Below are 19,480 nucleotides of genomic sequence, written 5' to 3' on the forward strand. Positions count from 1 at the left end.
GTTCAACCTGCCTGCCTCTGTTTTTGCTTTGAGTCCTTTTTTTTCATGAACTGTGACAGCCAGTGAGAATGTTGAGGTGGTTTCTCTTTTGAAATATATTTATTTTCCAGTCTGTCTTTCAAACTCAACACCATGTGAACAAGCTTTGAGCGCTTGTTAAGCAGAGATGGATGGAAAAGTATCCAGGCCAACATTAACCATCACAGTGTATCCATTCAGCATTATTGATCAATGATACATACCCTCATCTTCTTCAACTGTCCTCCAAATCATCAGGTTCAAACTGTAATCATTACTAACCTTCGAAGATGATTATGAAAACCCTGGTGCAAACTCTGCCGCGTGATGCAGGATCGCAGAGTCTAGCTGAGTTCACTGGACGCCGCGTATATAAATCAAATCAAACATACAATGCTTTAAATATCAGTTACAACATAATAATGAAAAAACGGTGATGCAAATTCTACAATAAAAGTAAAATAAAGTATCACTTACATCCTGGATGAAGAGGATCATCTTCACAACTTGTTGGTTTTCGAGTGAGTGAAGGATGTGAGATGGTCGTGAAAAGTCTGACCGTCAAATGCATCTGATTGGTTGTCGCAAAAAAGATTCACAAGTGCACTTCCTGTCACATCGGTCTCATTCTGGTCTTTGTTCACTTTGACACACTTCGCCTCACGTGACTTTCAATGAGTCTTTTTTTTTCTTTCTTCTCTCTCTTTGTGTTTGAACTTTAAACAGCAGTTGCTCTGGTCACTCGTGTTGCTTGTGGTTCTACTGCAAAAACATGAATGTGATGCGTCCTGTACTACAGAAGGGTTCACAGCCTGGATATTACACAACCTGCGACACTGCATCCTTCAGAGGAGCTGAGATCTGGCCTGAGCCAGTGATCCCACCTTAAATTAAATGTTACTGCTGAATACCCAGAGGTATAAAGGCAGCACACACTCATATCTTCAGGACAGGGTTGACAAACCTCATCTAAAGGTGCAGTACTGTGACAACCAGTGGAGAAACCAAGAGACAGTTTGGAGCATTAAATCCTCAAAAACATAATATGTCATTTTTTTAATAATATAAATACCAAGTTGGTGGTTTTTGGTACCTTTGGAAGGACAAAGGCTGGATATTTATAAAATGCTAAGCTAACTATGTTCTGGTTGTATACTGAATTCAAATATATGAGAGGGGTATCGATCTTCATCTGGTGCGGAATACGAGTATATCCAACACATTCAGACTTTTGCTTTGAAGGGATAGTTTGGGTATTTTGATGTGGGGTTGTGTGAGGTTCTTATCCCTCATCAGTGTTAGCGGCAGTAGATGACTGACGGCATAAACAGCGTTTTCCTTTGACGCTACATCCCACTCAACGGTGCTGCTTCTGTACTGCAGGGAACACACTCACCTCACATCACAAGACCTGAACTTTCATTTTAAGGTTCAGAGCCAAGTTTGCCATCAAAGGTTCATTTTAGTGTTTCAAGAGAGTTTTATTTGCAAGATGTGTCTTGTCTGTTGTACAGTCGCACTTTTATGCCAGAAATAAAACGAAACAGACTTTAAGAAGATATTTAAGAAGATATCAAGTAAAAAGCTTTTTACTTTTACTGCACAAACAACCAACCAAACAAATAACAACAAACCACTGATAAAGGTTTAATATTTATATGAACACAACATGGTCAACCTACAAATGAACAATTTGACCTGAAGCCAGAAGTTTCAATACACTTTAATCTGAGAATACACACTTTCTTCAGTCTTCAGCTCTTTCTGCTTTCTTCCTCTTGTAGCTTTCCTTCCAGCGAAATTCAGCGCAGCGTAGTTCAGATCATGTCCACCATCAGTCTGTGCAGCAAATAAACAAGCTCATCATAGTGCAATCATATTCATGTTCTGTGCTGCCGGAGAGTTTTTAATCAATAAACTGGTATCATAACTTACAAAATCATGTGCCGTCTGGCTCGAGCTGTCGGGTCCTGCTGGGGAAGAGACGCTTTCTCTTCCTGATAAATGAAAACAGGGATATAATGCTTTTGACTCGACACTTTGACCTGATTTTCATTGAAAAAATTATAAACAGATATATAAACATATATAGTTGTTTGATTTCCATAAATACTGACATTGTGTAATGCACAACTTCAATACTGTGAACAACCAGGAATACAAAGATTCAAAATTAAGTGAATTAGAACTGATTCATTAATTAATCAACTTCTACTGATATCTATTATTTCAACTCTGTACATGAGGTTAAAGTTCACCCAGTCCTGTGTGAAGTAAGAAACCATCCGAGTATTAATGTTTTGATTCAGTCAACAACACTCACCTTTACTTTGTTCACATATTGATCTTGAAGTTCGGCGACAGATGAAAACAATATTTCCAATCAGAGAAATGACCAAGCAGATTATTGCCATCACCAGAGCAATTAACTCAGGACTCATTCTTCGCTCTAGACAACAAAGACAAAAACTTACCAGTCATGATGTTATTAAAATGTTATGAATACCAGTACTGAATTCAGAATCATACCGGTTTCCACTTTGGCTCCATTTCCAAACAGTATCTCTCCACATGTGGCCACAGCACAGTAGTAAGTTCCAGCATCAGAGGAGCTGACCTTCTTAGAGAAGTGGTGAACGCAGCTTTTCTGAGTGTCAGATCTGTCTTCACATTCATCACGTCTGTTTCCATCAGTGTAGAGGATGTTTGGATGAGATTTATCTGATCCGACTCTGAACCAGAACACACTGTGATCTCCTGGACATGTTTTAGTCTCAGAGTCAGAGAGGACTGAACACTGGAGAGTCTTCAAGTCTCCTGGACGGACTGGATCAGAGGCTGTCGGCTGCTGAACAACAGTGTAGTTCCATGTCCTCTGACTGTTTCCTGTATATTTTAAGAAGTTAAAATATAGCGTTAGCAGGACATATAATCATTTCTACCAAACAGAAATTATAAGTGAGTGTTCCGGAAGTAGTTAATTTGCCTCTAAATACTAGCAGTTAAAGTGAATGTTTATATTAAAAAAAAACAGATCATATATTTACCTTTCAATGACAAATACGTTCCACTCCAAGTGATCTTTGCCCAGTCCATGACTGCACAGTGATACATTCCCTCGTCTTCCTCAGTTGTCTCAAAAATGGTCAGATAGCTGATGCTCATGTTAACTTTCAGATCCACCCTGGAGGCAGAATATTCCACTCCGAACACAGGGGTTGTTTTTTTCCGATGTGACACAACTAGCTTCAGATTGTCTCCAACACTTTGCTTGTACCAGTGAAATTGTCTTTGGTTCAACTCGTAATCAGGCAAAACACACGTGAAAGTCGCGGATCCACCGAGTTGAACTGTGGTGACTGGAATCAGCGAATCTAGATGAAATCAAAATGTAAAATTCGTTAAACAGGAAATGATAATTGCTGTGGTAAATATGTAAAGAGCACAAGACAATCATACACATAGACTGCCTGCAGATACTTAAATGAATAAATATCATTATTATACATCACTTACATCCCTGATGGAGGAGAAGCAGTGTCACACCGAACACGATCATCCTGACTTTATCTCGTGTTTGGAGACTTCTCGGTTATTTTGTGAGTGAAGGTGGTGACATGTCCTGATAGGTCAGACCATCAGCTGCTTCTGATTGGCTAGAATGCTGCACTTCCTGCCTCTGGGGTGTAATCCTGCTCTATGTGGAGCATATTGCCTCTCTCTATTGTTAATTCACTTACTAAATTATACATCTAACTAAACTAACTGATTCATAGAGATTCACATTTTTTTTTCTTCAAATTTGTTCATCTTCACTCAATCTTTTGACTCTTTCCTTTCTGGATTTAGTGTCGAGAAATACTATTATTCTGCAGGGGGCACTAAATAACAGCACTGACATAGGGGATATTGTTGCTTGTGGCATGTTTATTGCTTTTGCTTTTTTCCAAGTTAAATGACAGTTAATAAACATTACATCTTATAACTCTGAGTTCTCTAATTTGCATCCTCTGTTGGATTCCCATTCACAGAAACAACATGTGCTTGTACACCTTAAATCTACAATATGCAACTTCTGCCGCTAGAGGGCTCGCTATAAAAACAAACATACTGATGTTTACAAAGCTTGATTTGCAGGGCCGACTAGAGGTTTTGGTTTAGAGCCAGATCCTCTGAAGACTAAACACCTGGAGTCACTTCAGATTCTGCTCAGATCAAAGCTGTGTAGTGACGGAGAGATTTCTCTTTAACTTTAGGAATTAAGAAGTGGATTCATCTTCAGTCCTGTTAATTAACCTGACTGCAACAGGGAGCTGACCTCTGTTCGAATGTTCCTGCCATCAAACTCACTTCACTGATGATGTGTACACCAGTTTATCTGATGTTACTCAGGCACACGTAGGGTTAGCACTGATGCTAACATGCTCAAAATTAGGTTAAGCAGGTTTACCATATAATTCACAGTAGTTTAGTATGCTAACATTTGTCAATTAGCTCGAAACACACAGGTGACGGGTACCGGGGTTACATGGTGGAGTGTGAGACAGTGTCCGAAATGCTAAAGGCTGGAGATGGATGGCGGAATAGACCTTTGTTTGCTCTCAGCGATGGCGGTACAAGCCGGCCAGCTTATGTAGCAGAGCTAGGTGCTTGAATTTCGCACTTGGGAGTGTGGTCTGACCAGCGTTTGGAGGTAGATGGGTGCAGTTTCGTTGAAGGCCAGCAATCATCTTGAATTGGATGTGGGCTGCAACAGGAAGCCAGTGGAGGTCACGGAGGGGGGTCACATGGGAGAATATGGGTAGACTGAAATGAAGGCATGATGCAGACTTCTGGATACGCGTCAACGGTTTAGTCACAGATGGTGGGAGTCCAGCCAAGAGCGAGTTGCAGTAGTCCAGGTGGGAGATGCCCAGCGCTTTGACCAGGAGTTGCATTGCATCCTTTGTGAGGAAAGACTGGATCCTGTGGATGTTGTAGAGGGCAAATCTGCAGGATCAGGCCACAGCAGTGATGCTGGGGGTTCAGGATAGTCTGTTGTTGAGTATTACGCCCAGGTTCCTCGTTGATGAAGGCGATACTGTGATGTCCTCGACAGTGACTGACAGGTCTTTGTGAGGGAAGTCTTTCCCCGGGATGAAGAGGAGTTCAGTTTTACTAAGGTTGAGGTGATGCGCCATGTACCGGGGGAGATGTCTGCCAGATAATCCGATATATGTTGCAAGGTGAAACATTTTTATAGCATGACCTGACTTTCATATGAAGAGGTGGAAGTGATGAAAGCCGTCTCCACTGCTAACCCCACCGTCTTAACAAAGCCGGGTGTCTTCAGCATCTCCAGTCAGTAAACTCTCGCTAATATGTCCGCTAATAGTATGTTGGTGTGTGTGTGTATTATGTGTTTGAGTGTTGTGGTGGTGAAGAGGGGACAACCACAGCATGATGCAGTGGAAAATGTTTATTAAAGTCAAATAGTGAGTGCATGAGAGAGAGAGGTAACGCATTTCACATGAGCAGGACAGCGCCTGTGTGGCAGGAAATGCACTTTGTATTTATATTCTGTGATAACCAATCAGAAGCATTAAATTGTCTGAGCGTCTTCAACACGTCACCACCTTCACTCTCTTAAATACAAACACGCTTCCTCATAAAGTCAGTGTGTCATGATGATCGTGTTCTGCGTTACACTGCTTCTCCTTCATCAAGGATGTAAGTGCTGTCGAATCACGACGATTATATTTTATAATTCAAGTATCTTAATGCAAACTAGATGTAGAGTATGGTGGTTAGTGTGATTATCTTTTATCTTATTCATCTTCTGACATGATACTATAATTGTCATTTACTGATTAATCTATTGTACATTTTAATTTCTTTTAGATGCTCTGGTTCCAGTGACCACAGTTCAGCTTGGTGAATCTGTGACCTTCACATGTGTTCTGCCTTTAGATGAGTTTGGCAGTGATGTTCGCTGGTACAAGCAGAGTGTCGGAGATCATCTAAAATTAATTGTGGCAGTTAAGAATAATAACAAACCTGAGTATGGACCAGAGTTTTCTGACTCTAGATTGGCTCTGATAGTTGAGAAGACTATTAGTAAACTGACCATTTTTCGCACAAGTGAAGAAGACGATGGAATGTATCACTGTGCAGTCTTTTACTGGAATAAGAATTTTTGGAGTGCAACCTATTTGTCATTAAAAGGTAAATATGTGATCTGTTTTTTTTTACAATGTTTTGGAGTCACTTTAACCACTTTCAGCTCCATTGTGTTAATGTTCTTTAACTTCACTGAAACATCACACAGGAAACAGTCAGAGGACATTGAACTACACTGTTGTTCAGCAGCCGACAGCCTCTGATCCAGTCCGTCCAGGAGACTTGAAGACTCTCCAGTGTTCAGTCCTCTCTGACTCTGAGACTAAAACATGTCCAGGAGATCACAGTGTGTTCTGGTTCAGAGTCGGATCAGATAAATCTCATCCGAACATCCTCTACACTGATGGAAACAGACGCGATGAATGTGAAGACAGATCTGACACTCAGAAAAGCTGCGTTCATCACTTCTCTAAGAAGGTCAGCTCCTCTGATGCTGGAACTTACTACTGTGCTGTGGCCACATGTGGAGAGATTCTGTTTGGAAATGCTCAAGTGGAAACTGGTATGATTCTGAATTAAGTACTAGAAGTCATATTTAAAGCATGTTAATGACATAATTATTGATGCGTTATTTTCTTTGTTGTCTAGAGCGAAGAATGAGTCCTGAGTTAATTGCTCTGGTGATGGCAATAATCTGCTTGGTCATTTCTCTGATTGGAAATATTGTTTTCATCTGTCGCCGAACTTCAAGATCAATATGTGAACAATGTAAAGGTGAGTGTTGCTGACTGAATAAACAATTGTATGACTTGAAGAGTTCAAATACTGTAAGAAGAGTACCGTCACACAGGACAGGATGAACCTCAACTTCATGTTCTGGGATAAAACGATACATTTCAGTAAATATCTGTTTTTCACATTATTAATTAACGTATCATCAAACATGCAGAACAATTTAAGTAATTTACTTCAAGTTTTTCCTTGTACATCATGCAATCTCAGTAATGATAGATTTCCAACTGTATTCATTTTCAATTTTGATAGTCATTTGTTGAATCAGTGGAGGATCATTAAGTAAAAATCTGATTTAGAACAAAACGTTCTTGTTTTTATTGAACATCAGGAATAGAAGGCATACCTTCACAAGCAAGAAATGACAACTCGAACCAACCAGTACATGATGTTGTAAGTACTGTTATTTTATTAACATAATTCCCAGCAGCTCTGTATAAAAAATGACTATATTGTTAAAGAATTATTTATCTTCTGCACAGATGGAAGGTGGAGATGATCTGAACTATGCTGCTTTACATTTAACTGGACGGAAAGTAACAAGAGGACATACGAAGAAAGAGCTGAAGACTGAAGAAAGTGTGTATTCTCAAGTTAGATGCTGAATGTGAAAGTGTGTCCATGAAATCATGTGTATAGTTGGTTTACAGTACTGGCTGATTGACAGTGTACATAAATAACATTGTGGCTTCCCTTCAAACTATAATGTGAATGAGGTGTTTCATGAAAAAAGCCACAATCATCCTGCAGTACATGCTCTTTGTATTTTCATGCTTGTATATCGATCATTGCATTATATTATGTGTTTGTGTTTACTTGCCCTCGCTGACTTAAGTCAAAAAATAATACGCACAAACTTTTTCTCACATATCCTTCAAACAATTCAATTTCTGCTTTTATTATTTTAGTTGAAATCGTGTTTTGTCTGCAATTTAAATCTGTAGATAAAAATAAATTGATGAAAATCTTTCTGAGTGTTAAATGTTGATGTTCAACAGGCCTGGTTACAGCAGAAAACATATCATCTTGTATATCAATCACTGAATTATATTGTGAGTTTGTGTTTACTTACCCTAGCTGACTCAGGTCAAGAAATAATACACATAAACGTTAACAGAGATATTAAAGTCTATAACTTTTTCATTGCAGATCTGTCATTCAATTTGTTTATCTGGTTTTATTGTATCAGCTGAAATAATGTACTGTCTGTATTTGAAATCTGAGGATTAAAATAAATTGATCAAAAGCTTTGTGAGTATTAAATGTTGATGTTCAACAGGCCTGGTTACAGGAGGAAACATAATGTCTGCATAATGAGCAAGTGCAGCCACAGATCACAGGTCGAGGCAAACCTAGTCTGGGAGAGCAAAACTTAAATCCACATGAAAACAGAAATCTCTGTTGCTTGAATCATATTAGCTTTAGAGAAACAACAGATTTCAATGATTGGTTAAACTCAGGATGTAGCTTCCAAAGTCAGAGCCTTTATGAAAATTCAACTTTGTGTTACTATTTCTCTAATGTGGCTCAGCAAGATTATACATAATTTATACACTATATTGCCAAAAGTATTCACTCACCTGTCTTGACTCGCATATGAACTGAAGTGACATCCCAGTCTTAATCCACAGGGTTTAATATGACGTTGGTCCACCTTTTGCAGCTATAACAGATTCAACTCTTCTTGGAGGCGTTTCACAAAGTTTAGGAGTATATTTATTGGAATTTTTGACCATTTTTCCTGAAGAGCATTTGTGAGGTCACACACTGATGTTGGATGGGAAGGCCTGGCTCTCAGTCTCTGTTCTAATTCATCCCAAAGGTGTTCTGTTTGGTTGAGGTCAGGACTCTGTGCAGGCCAGAAATTAATCCACACCAAACTGTCTCATCCATGTCTTTATGGACCTTTGTGCAGTGGTGCACAGCCATGTTGGAACAGGAAGAGGCCATCCCCAAACTGTTCCCACAGAGTTGGGAGCGTGGAATTATCCAACATCTCTTGGTGTGCTGAAACATTCAGAGTTCCTGTCACTGGAACTAAGGGGTCAATCCCAGCTCCTGAAAAACAACCCCACACTATAATCCCCCCTCATCAAACTCTACGCTTGACACAATGCGGTCAGACAAGTACCGTTCTCCTGGCAACCGCCAAACTCAGACTCGTCCGTCAGATTGCCAGATGGAGAAGCACGATTCGTTATTCCAGAGAACACGTCACCGCTGCTCTGTAGTCCAGTGGTGGCGAGCTTTACACCACTGCATCCAACGCTTTGCATTGCACTTGCTGATGTATGGCTTGGATGCAGCTGCTTGGCCATGAAAACCCATTCCATGAAGCTCTCTACGCAGTGTTCTTCAGCTGATCTGAAGGTCACATGAAGTTTGGAGGTATGTGGTGATTGACTCTGCAGAAAGTTGGCGACAAAGTGTAGGTTTTAAGCTTTTATGGCTTTTATATTTATAAACAGATGATGAAATATAACATCAAAATAAAATAATAAAACTATATTGTATGATGGTCCGAGATCAATAACATATATTATAACAGCAGACATACACATGTTTTACAGTATCTGAAGTTAATGCCCTGGCATCTGTAACTGTAGCTTACCTGGATGATGCCTAAGACCAAAACTCTATAGACATTTTCAATACAGGCCTAAACAGGCCATTCAGCTGCTACACATATGTGTACATTCATCATTTCCAGCATTGAATATGAACATATGTTTTTGTATAAATCAAAGTAATAGCATTGTATACATTTGGGGAAAGGAACTTTGGACAGTGCTAATTCAATACAACAAGCCATTCAACCACTGGAAAACAAGGCACTTTCAATACATTTGTAAGGAACTATAGATATTTAAGTGCAGTATAAAAAGAGCTTTTGGGTGGACATCGCCTTACATTTCTGTAAATAGACTTGACCTGCAATCAGTTCATTGGACAAACGCAGAGTGATAGGCTTTGGATTAACACATTTCCCATTCTCAGGAGGCTTTGCTTCCATTCTACATTAATTTAGGAACAAACAAACAAATATTGGCTGGACTTCTACTTCAGTCTAGTTCAGTAGATCTTAGAGATTTCCGCAGAGAATTTAAACAGCATCAGTAATTTCGATGAGCCCAAGGGCCGGCCGCGTACGTCTCACGGCCGCTCAGAATAATCTGTGGGCTGGTACGCACAAATTCATCGGCCGGCCGACTGAGAAAACTCCTGATCGTCCCGACTGCCACTCCGCCCCTGCCTACGACATTACTCATCACCCGCCTGCCTATGGTAACAGCCCAGTCGCCAGGACAAAATGTTGACAGTTAATGTTTCTGGTAACCACTGATACATTCATACCATACTGACAATTCTAAAAAGCATTTCATATCACGATTAAATTACAAGTTTATAACCTGAATTTCACATGAACAGGTAGAAGTGAAGAAAGCTACCGAAGCAGCAACCACAGTTGGAAGCTGCGTTTTCAATACTTGTGAGTATGAAACCAGTGGCCACGGGACATTTTCCAGCCTGTTCGTAGCAACAAACTCTAACGCTAATATTCTGCGCAAAGAGTATGCTTGTGTGTGTGTGTTATGTGTTTCTGTGAATTACTGTAGCTGAAGGAGGCAGCAAGATGCAGTGGAAAAAAATCTTAATTAACATCAAATAGAAAGTGCGTGAGAGAAAGAGGTAACATGCTCCACATACAGCAGGACAACATGTCTGTGGCAGGAAATGCACTTTGAATATATATTCTGTGATAACCAATCAGAAGCATCAGATGGTCTGAGCCCCTTCAACACGTCACCACCTTCACACTCTTAAATACAAACACGCTTCCTCATAAAGTCAGTGTGTCAAGATGATCGTGTTCTGCGTTACACTGCTTCTCCTTCATCAAGGATGTAAGTGCTGTCGAATCACGACGATTATATTTTATCATCTATCTTAATGCAAACTAGATGTAGAGTTTGGTGGTTAGTGTGATTATCTTTTATTCATTCATTTTAATTTTAATGTCTTTTAGATGCTCTGGTTCCAGTGACCACAGTTCAGCTTGGTGAATCTGTGACCTTCACATGTGTTCTGCCTTTCGATGAGCTGAGCAGTAAACCTCTTTACTGGTACAAGCAGAGTGTCGGAGATGATCTGAAATTAATTGTAACATTTAGGAAACATATAAACCCTGTGTTCGGACCAGAGTTTTCTGACTCTAGACTGGATCTGAAAGTTGAGAAGAATATTAGTAAACTGACCATTTTGAGAACAACTGAAGAAGACGAGGGAATGTATCACTGTGCAGTCATAGAGTGGACTGAGATTTTTTGGAGTGGAACCTATTTGTCATTAAAAGGTAAATATGTGATCTGTTTTTTACAATGTTTTGGAGTCACTTTAACCACTTCCAGCTTCATTGTGTTAATGTACTTTAACGTAACTGAAACATCACACAGGAAACAGTCAGAGGACATGGAACTACACTGTTGTTCAGCAGCCGACAGCCTCTGATCCAGTCCGTCCAGGAGACTTGAAGACTCTCCAGTGTTCAGTCCTCTCTGACTCTGAGACTAAAACATGTCCAGGAGATCACAGTGTGTTCTGGTTCAGAGTCGGATCAGATAAATCTCATCCGAACATCCTCTACACTGATGGAAACAGACGTGATGAATGTGAAGACAGATCTGACACTCAGAAAAGCTGCGTTCATCACTTCTCTAAGAAGGTCAGCTCCTCTGATGCTGGAACTTACTACTGTGCTGTGGCCACATGTGGAGAGATACTGTTTGGAAATGGACCTAAAGTGGAAACTGGTATGGTTCTGAATTCAATACTGGTATTCATAACATTTTCATAACATCATGACTGGTAAGTTTTTGTCTTTGTTGTCTAGAGCGAAGAATGAGTCCTGAGTTAATTGCTCTGGTGATGGCAATAATCTGCTTGGTCATTTCTCTGATTGGAAATATTGTTTTCATCTGTCGCCGAACTTCAAGATCAATATGTGAACAAAGTAAAGGTGAGTGTTGTTGACATTTTTAGTACTCCAACTGAATGACCTTAAAAGTTGAATGAATCAGTGGAGGATTATTATGTAAAAAATCAGATTTAGAACAAAATGTTCTTGTTTTTTATTGAACATCAGGAATAGAAGGCATACCTTCACAAGCAAGAAATGACAATTCGAACCAACCAGTACATGATGTTGTAAGTACTGTTATTTTATTAACATAATTCCCAGCAGATCTGCATAAAAAATGACTATATTGTTAAAGAACCATTCATCTTCTGCACAGATGGAAGGTGGAGATGATCTGAACTATGCTGCTTTGCGCATAACTGGACGGAAAGCTACAAGAGGACGTACGAAGAAACAATTGAAGACTGAAGAAAGTGTGTATTCTCAAGTTAGAAGCTGAATGTGAAAGTGTGTCCATGAAATCATGTAAATAGTTGGTTTACAGTACTGGCTGATTGACAGTGTAAATAAATAACATTGTGGATTCCCTTCAAATTATAATGTGAATGAAGTGTTTCATGATAAAAGCCACAATCGTCCTGCAGCACATGCTCTTTGTATTTTCATGCTTGTATATCAATCGTTGCATTATATTATGTGTTTACTTGCCGTAGCTGACTCAAGTCAAGAAAGAATACAGAGATATTAAAGTCAGTAACTTTTTTCTTACATGACTTTCAAACAATTTGATTTCTGCTTTCATTGAATTAGGTGAACTAACGTATTGTCTGTATTTGAAATCTGAGGATTAAAACAAATTGATCAAAATCTTTGAGTGTTAAATGTTGATGTTCAACAGGCCTGGTTACAGCAGAAAACATATCATCTGACCAAACGCAGCAAGAGAAGCCACAGATCACAGGTAGAGGCAAATCTAGTCTGGAGGAGCAAAAGTTAAATCCACATGAAAACAGAAAAAAAACAAAAAAAACAGCACTGTGCAAGCAATGAAATGGGAGGACAATTCAACTGGTTGCAATGGATATTTTTTCAATCATATTAGCTTTAGTGGAACAATGGATTTAAAGAAAGGCTTCAGCAGTGTGATTAGTCAAACTAAGGATGTAGCTTCCAAAGTCAGAGCTCTATGAAAATTCAAATCTGTGTTACAATTTCTCCAATGTGGCTTAGTAAGGAGACACAGTGCATGAAAACATAAAGAGGGAATATATATCCATACTATTATATATTATACATAATATATATGAAACCACAAAACCAAAATTAATGTGAAGTAGCAACATAGAGGAACTTTCAGATTTAACTTATCTGTGGTTTTTGCATTAAACATACTTAGCTAACAGTTATGTGCTTCATTATCAAATCCAATTCCCAAATCAATGAAGCTCTATACCACGTTCTGACAGCTACCCTGCACCCAGGTAGATTTACACGTAGCGTGCGCGCACACACACACACACACACACACACACACACACACACACACACACACACACACACACACACACACACAATATTAGATCCCACTCATGTTCTTGCAAGACCTACCCTACTCTGCTTCTGATTGATTGGCATATTTGGTTACATTCTCTGTGCTTGAATTAAACAGTACCTCTGGACCATCCTTGAACAGAGGAGGTGGCCTAACACATTACTTATCACCCATCTTCAATGCTGTACTGAGCTCCCTCCCAAGACAACTCAACAGCCATTCACACCTGGGCTCACCTAGCCATAGCAACCAACATGAAGGCTGGGTAAATGATCAACAAGTAGCCGTTACGACTCTGAAACTCAGAGCTCACATTTGTCCTTAATGACTCTTTAAGGACACTCCCACACAGAGTTTAAAAGCCTGCAGCTCCCATCCAGTTAGTCAGAACTGAAGAAGCCTCTTGGTTGAGAGGTGACACGTCTTTATGAACCTGAATCAAGTCCAGTTGACTACGATACAGCACTTAGATTGACCGTGACCTGGAGGATCGTGACTCTTCATCAGCAGTACCTCTGGTAATGTCTGCTTTAGGTTGTTCATAAGCTGTAGTTTTACAGGTAAACACACCGACCTCTTCAGCTTCTCTCTGTGTCCTCTGCTGCTCCTGTCTGGATTATTCATCCTCTGGAGTCACTCTTTAGATGGTCTCTGAGCTTGTTATGTAAAGTTGACAGGTCAGCTACCCGGCCTGTCTGCTCTACCCAACAAGCCCAGAGACACTGCAGCTGTGAAAACCAGTTGTTGTGGTGTGTTTACCAGGGCAACTACAGTTCACACTCTGCTGACTGTTTGTTTTACAAACCGTCCCCAATAAAACAAAGGAGTTGTTAAAACAAACAGCCAATGGCAGAGCTGCTGCAGTGTACTGTGAGCCGTAGTTCCCCTACCGGTAAAGACACGACGACGACCGGCTCTCGCAACTGCAGTATGTTTGGGCTTGTTAGGTAGAGACAGGCCGGGTGGCGTCTGTCTGGTCTGCAGGTCGAGCACAGAGACACTCTGAAGTGCAGCTCCTGAGGATGAGTGACCCTGACAGGAGCAGCAGAGGACAAGGAGAAAGGCTGAAGAGTCGATGTGTTTACCTGCAAAACTACAGCTTATAACCTTCTGAAAACAGACATTACCAGAGCTACTGATCAGTTTGAGTGAAGCATAGAGAACACAACTATTAAGGCCAACCAATCAGAGACATAGTTAGGCAGGTATTGCAATATATACTTTTAGCCACCATAAATCTGTGTATCAGGAGCCTGTGCCACAAAGCTTTTCGTCTATAAATGATTTTGCTATTAGTGGGTCTCAAGGCAGGTGATGATTCATCAGCAAAGAAGTGGTTGAATTGTGATTGAATAACAGCCCAGTCGCCAGGACAAAAAGTTGACAGTTAATGTTTCTGCTAACCACTGATACATTCACACCATATTGTCATTTCTAAAAAAATAAAACATGTCATATCACTCTCACATTACATTTTTACAGTATGACCTGACTGACTTTCATATGAAGAGGTGGAAGTGATGAAAGTGGAGTTACAGGAGAGAAAGCTGTGAAGTCAGTGAGCGCAGTTTGAAACTGCATTTCGACATCTGTGAGTGTGAAACCAGTGACCACTGGATGATTTCCAGCCTGTTGAAGCAACAACTTGATGATAGAGCCCTCCCCACTACTGCCCCCACCCTCACCACAAAGCTGGGTGACTTCAGCATCTCCAGTCAACAAACACACACAAACTCTGTTGGTGTGTGTGTGTGTGTGACTCTACTTGGGTACAAGATAGCAGTTAGAACGCGGTATAGAGCTTCATTGATTTGGGAATTGGATTTGATATTGAAGCACAAAATAGTTGTATGTTTTTTGGAAACCAGAGTTGAGTGAAAACTGAAAATACCTCTATGTTGCTGCTTCACATTAATTTTGGTTTTGTGGTTATATATATATATTATGTTTAATGTATAATAGTATGGATATATATTTCTTCTTTATGTTTTCATGCACTGTGTTTCCTTACTGAGCCACATTGGAGAAATAGTAACACAAATTTGAATTTTCATAAAGGCTCTGACTTTGGAAGCTACATCCTGAGTTTGCCAATCACACTGCTGAAGCCTTTCTTTAAATCCATTGTTCCACTAAAGCTAATATGATTGGAACAGTAGCCTTTGCAACCAGTAATGCCTGAGATAACCAGTTGAATTGTCCTCCCATTTCATTGCTTGCACAGTGCTCAGTTTCTGTTTTCATGTGGATTTAAGTTTTGCTGTCCCAGATTAGATTTGCCTCTACCTGTGATCTGTGGCTGCTCTTGCTGCATTTGGTAAGATGATATGTTTTCTGCTGTAACCAGGCCTGTTGAACATCAACATTTAACACGCACAAAGATTTTGATCAATTTATTTTTATCTACAGATTTAAATTGCAGACAAAACACGATTTCAACTAAAATAATAAAAGCAGAAATTGAATTGTTTGAAGGATATGTGAGAAAAAGTTTGTGCGTATTATTTCTTGACTTAAGTCAGCGAGGGCAAGTAAACACAAACACATAATATAATGTAATGATTAATATACATGCATGAAATATGAAGAGCATGTGCTGCAGGATGATTGTGGCTTTAATCATGAAACACTTCATTCACATTATAGTTTGAAGGGAAGCCACAATGTTATTTATGTACACTGTCAATCAGCCAGTACTGTAAACCAACTATACACATGATTTCATGGACACAGTTTCACACTCAGCATCTAACTTGAGAATACACACTTTCTTCAGTCTTCAATTCTTTCTTCGTACGTCCTCTTGAAACTTTCCGTCCAGTTAAATGCAAAGCAGCATAGTTCAGATCATCTCCACCTTCCATCTGTGCAGCAATTTAAATGGCTCTTTAACAATATAGTCATGTTTTTATGCAGAGCTGCTGGGAATTATGTTAATAAAATAACACTACTTACAACATCATGTACTGGTTGGTTCGAGTTGTCATTTCTTGCTTGTGAAGGTATGCCTTCTATTCCTGACGTTCAATAAAAACAAGAACATTTTGTTCTAAATCTGATGTTTTACATAATGATTCAACACATTTCAATCATCTGCATTATATGAACTTTTATTCAACAGTCATTCAATAGGAGTACTTAAAATGTTGATTCAGTCAACAACACTCACCTTTACATTGTTCACATATTGATCTTGAAGTTCGGCGACAGATGAAAACAATATTTCCAATCAGAGAAATGACCAAGCAGATTATTGCCATCACCAGAGAAATTAACTCAGGACTCATTCTTCGCTCTAGACAACAAAGACAAAAACTTACCAGTCACCATGTTATTAAAATGTTAGGACTTCCAGTGCTGAACACAGAATCATACCAGTTTCCACTTTGGCTCCATTTCCAAACAGAATCTCTCCACATGTGGCCACAGCACAGTAGTAAGTTCCAGCATCAGAGGAGCTGACCTTCTTAGAGAAGTGATGAATGCAGCTTTTCTGAGTGTCAGATCTGTCTTCACATTCATCGCGTCTGTTTCCATCAGTGTAGAGGATGTTCGGATGAGATTTATCTGATCCGACTCTGAACCAGAACACACTGTGATCTCCTGGACATGTTTTAGTCTCAGAGTCAGAGAGGACTGAACACTGGAGAGTCTTCAAGTCTCCTGGACGGACTGGATCAGAGGCTGTCGGCTGCTGAACAACAGTGTAGTTCAATGTCCTCTGACTGTTTCCTGTGTGATGTTTCAGTTAAGTTAAAGAACATTAACACAATGAAGCTGAAAGTGGTTAAAGTGACTCCAAAACATTGTAGATAACAGATCACATATTTACCTTTTAATGACAAATAGGTTCCACTCCAAAAAGTCTCAGTCAAGTCTATGACTGCACAGTGATACATTCCCTCGTCTTCTTTGATTGTTCTCAAAATTGTCAGACTACTAATATTCTTCTCAACTTTCAGAACCAGTCTGGAGTCAGAAAACTCTGGTCCATACACAGGTTTATAATTATTCTTAATTGCCACAATTAATTTCAGATGATCTCCAACACGCTGCTTGTGCCAGTGAATATCACGGCGAAACTCAATAGAAGGCAGAACACATGTGAAGGTCACAGGTTCACCAAGATGAACTGTGGTCACTGGAACCAGAGCATCTAAAAGACATCAAAATGTACAATAGATTAATCAGTAAGTGACAATAAGAGTGTAATGTTAACAAAGATAAATAAGATCAAAGATAATCACACTAACCACCATACTCTACATCTAGTTTGCATTAAGATACTTAAATGATAAAATATAATCGTCGTGATTCGACAGCACTTACATCCTTGATGAAGGAGAAGCAGTGTAATGCAGAACACGATCATCATGACACACTGACTTTATGAGGAAGCGTGTTTGTATTTAAGAGTGTGAAGGTGGTGACGTGGTCAAGACGCTCAGACCATCTAATGCTTCTGATTGGTTATCACAGAATATAAATACAAAGTGCATTTCCTGCCACATGGGTGTTGTCCTGCTCTATGTGGAGCATGTTACCTCTCTGTCTCTCATGCACTCACTATTTGATGTTAATAAAGCTTTTTTTTCCACTGCTTGCTGTGGTTGTCTCCTCACCACCACAACATTCACATAAACACACACACACACACGCACACACACAAACACACACACGATACAATGGACCCCACTCATGTTCTTACAAGTCCTACCCTACTCTCCCTCTGATAAGTTTGCATTTTTGGTTCCATTCTCTGTGCTTGACTGTTTACTCACAAAGTAACGCTGAAACCTCCTTGAACAGAGGAGGTGTCCTAAGACATTACATATCACACATCTTCAATGCTGTACTGAGTTCCCTCCCCAGATGTCTTAACAACCATTCACACCTGGGCTCACCTAGCCATAGCAACCAACATGAAGGCTCTTTGGGTCAACCATCGACAATCTGGCCTAACGACTCTGAAACTCAGAGCTCACACGTGTCCGTAACGACTCTGTAAGGACACTCCCACACAGAGTTTAAAAGTCTACAGCTCCCTTCTAGTTAGTTAGAACTGAAGACGCCTCTTAGATAAGAGGTGAAACGTCTTCAGGAGACTGAAACAAGTTCAGTTGACTTCGACACAGAACTTAGATTTACCATGACTCTTCATCAGCAGTACCTCTGGTAATTGTCATTATCTTGTAGGGTCATGTCATCAGAGGAGGGGCCATTCATTTATCCCCCTCCATTTCTGTAAATAGACTTGACCTGCAATTGATCAATTGGATGAATGCATTTCCCATTCCCAGGAGGCTTTGCTCCATTCTACATTAATTTATGAGCAAACAAGTTAAATTGCAGGTTGTTTTTTTTTTATTTGTGACCATGAAAGTTCTGTAACGCCTAAATAAGAAGAATTAAGGCTAAAGATAGTTAAGATGAGCTTAAGATAGTGTGCAGGGTAACCATGACTGAGATATAGAGAGTCAGCAAGCGGTATTAATAGTGGTTGGACTTCCACAGCACTTTAATATAGTAGATCTTAGAAGCTTTCGCAGAGATTTTAAACCATGTCAGTGAATTCGATGAACCCAAGGGCAGGCTGCCTCCATTTCACGGTTGCTCAGAACAATCTGTGGGCCGGGTCCCGCAAATTCATTGGCTAGCTGGCTGACTGGGAAAACTCTGGATTGTCCTGATTGCCACTCCGCCCCTGCTGTCTGCTCTACCTAACCTAACGAGCCCAGAGACACTGCAGCTGCGAAAGCCAGTCATTGTGGTGTGTTTACCAGGGCAACTACGGCTGTGTGAGCCAATCCAGACCGGCTCTCGCAACTGCAGTATGTTTGAGCTTGTTGGGTAGGGACAGGCCAGGTGGCGTCTGTCTGCTCTTCAGGTCGAGCACAGAGACACTCTGAAGTGCAGCTCCTGAGGATGAGCGACCCTGACAGGAGCAGCAGAGAACCAGGAGAAAGGCTGAAGAGTCGATGTGTTTACCTGCAAAACTACAGTTCATAACCTGCAGAATACAGACATTACCAGAGCTACTGTGTGAGTGAACAGTTTGAGTCAAGCATAGCAAATACAACTAACAAGGCCAACCAATCAGA

At 40.1% G+C, this 19,480-nt stretch overlaps 3 protein-coding genes across 4 annotated transcripts; 1 reads left to right on the forward strand and 2 right to left on the reverse strand.

The window, feature by feature from the left end:
- Positions 1-1,591: 1,591 nt before the first annotated feature.
- LOC119007103 lies at positions 1,592-9,257 on the reverse strand. The gene is made up of 6 exons (XM_037076487.1): positions 8,490-9,257; positions 3,066-3,392; positions 2,548-2,904; positions 2,342-2,467; positions 1,954-2,015; positions 1,592-1,857 (listed from the first exon to the last, which is right to left on the reverse strand). Exons 1-6 carry the CDS (start codon positions 8,503-8,505, stop codon positions 1,732-1,734), a joined length of 1,014 nt encoding a protein of 337 aa, XP_036932382.1. The 5' UTR covers positions 8,506-9,257; the 3' UTR covers positions 1,592-1,731.
- Positions 9,258-10,518: 1,261 nt separating this feature from the next.
- LOC119007096 lies at positions 10,519-12,544 on the forward strand. Of its 2 annotated transcripts, none has more exons than XM_037076476.1 (6): positions 10,519-10,814; positions 10,937-11,263; positions 11,364-11,720; positions 11,801-11,926; positions 12,047-12,114; positions 12,204-12,544. In XM_037076476.1, exons 1-6 carry the CDS (start codon positions 10,772-10,774, stop codon positions 12,324-12,326), a joined length of 1,044 nt encoding a protein of 347 aa, XP_036932371.1. In that variant the 5' UTR covers positions 10,519-10,771; the 3' UTR covers positions 12,327-12,544. The 2 variants fall into 2 exon arrangements, with proteins under 2 accessions (XP_036932371.1, XP_036932372.1); XM_037076477.1 differs by having other exon boundaries at positions 12,053-12,114.
- A 3,375-nt stretch (positions 12,545-15,919) lies between these two features.
- Positions 15,920-17,751, reverse strand: LOC119007102. Its single transcript, XM_037076486.1, has 6 exons — positions 17,709-17,751; positions 17,212-17,535; positions 16,755-17,111; positions 16,549-16,674; positions 16,335-16,396; positions 15,920-16,243 (listed from the first exon to the last, which is right to left on the reverse strand). The coding sequence occupies exons 1-6, from the start codon at positions 17,749-17,751 to the stop codon at positions 16,121-16,123; spliced, it is 1,035 nt and encodes a 344-aa protein (XP_036932381.1). The 3' UTR covers positions 15,920-16,120.
- Positions 17,752-19,480: the final 1,729 nt, after the last annotated feature.

The sequence above is a fragment of the Acanthopagrus latus genome, chromosome 18 (assembly GCF_904848185.1).
Source record: "Acanthopagrus latus isolate v.2019 chromosome 18, fAcaLat1.1, whole genome shotgun sequence".
NCBI lineage: Eukaryota > Metazoa > Chordata > Actinopteri > Spariformes > Sparidae > Acanthopagrus > Acanthopagrus latus.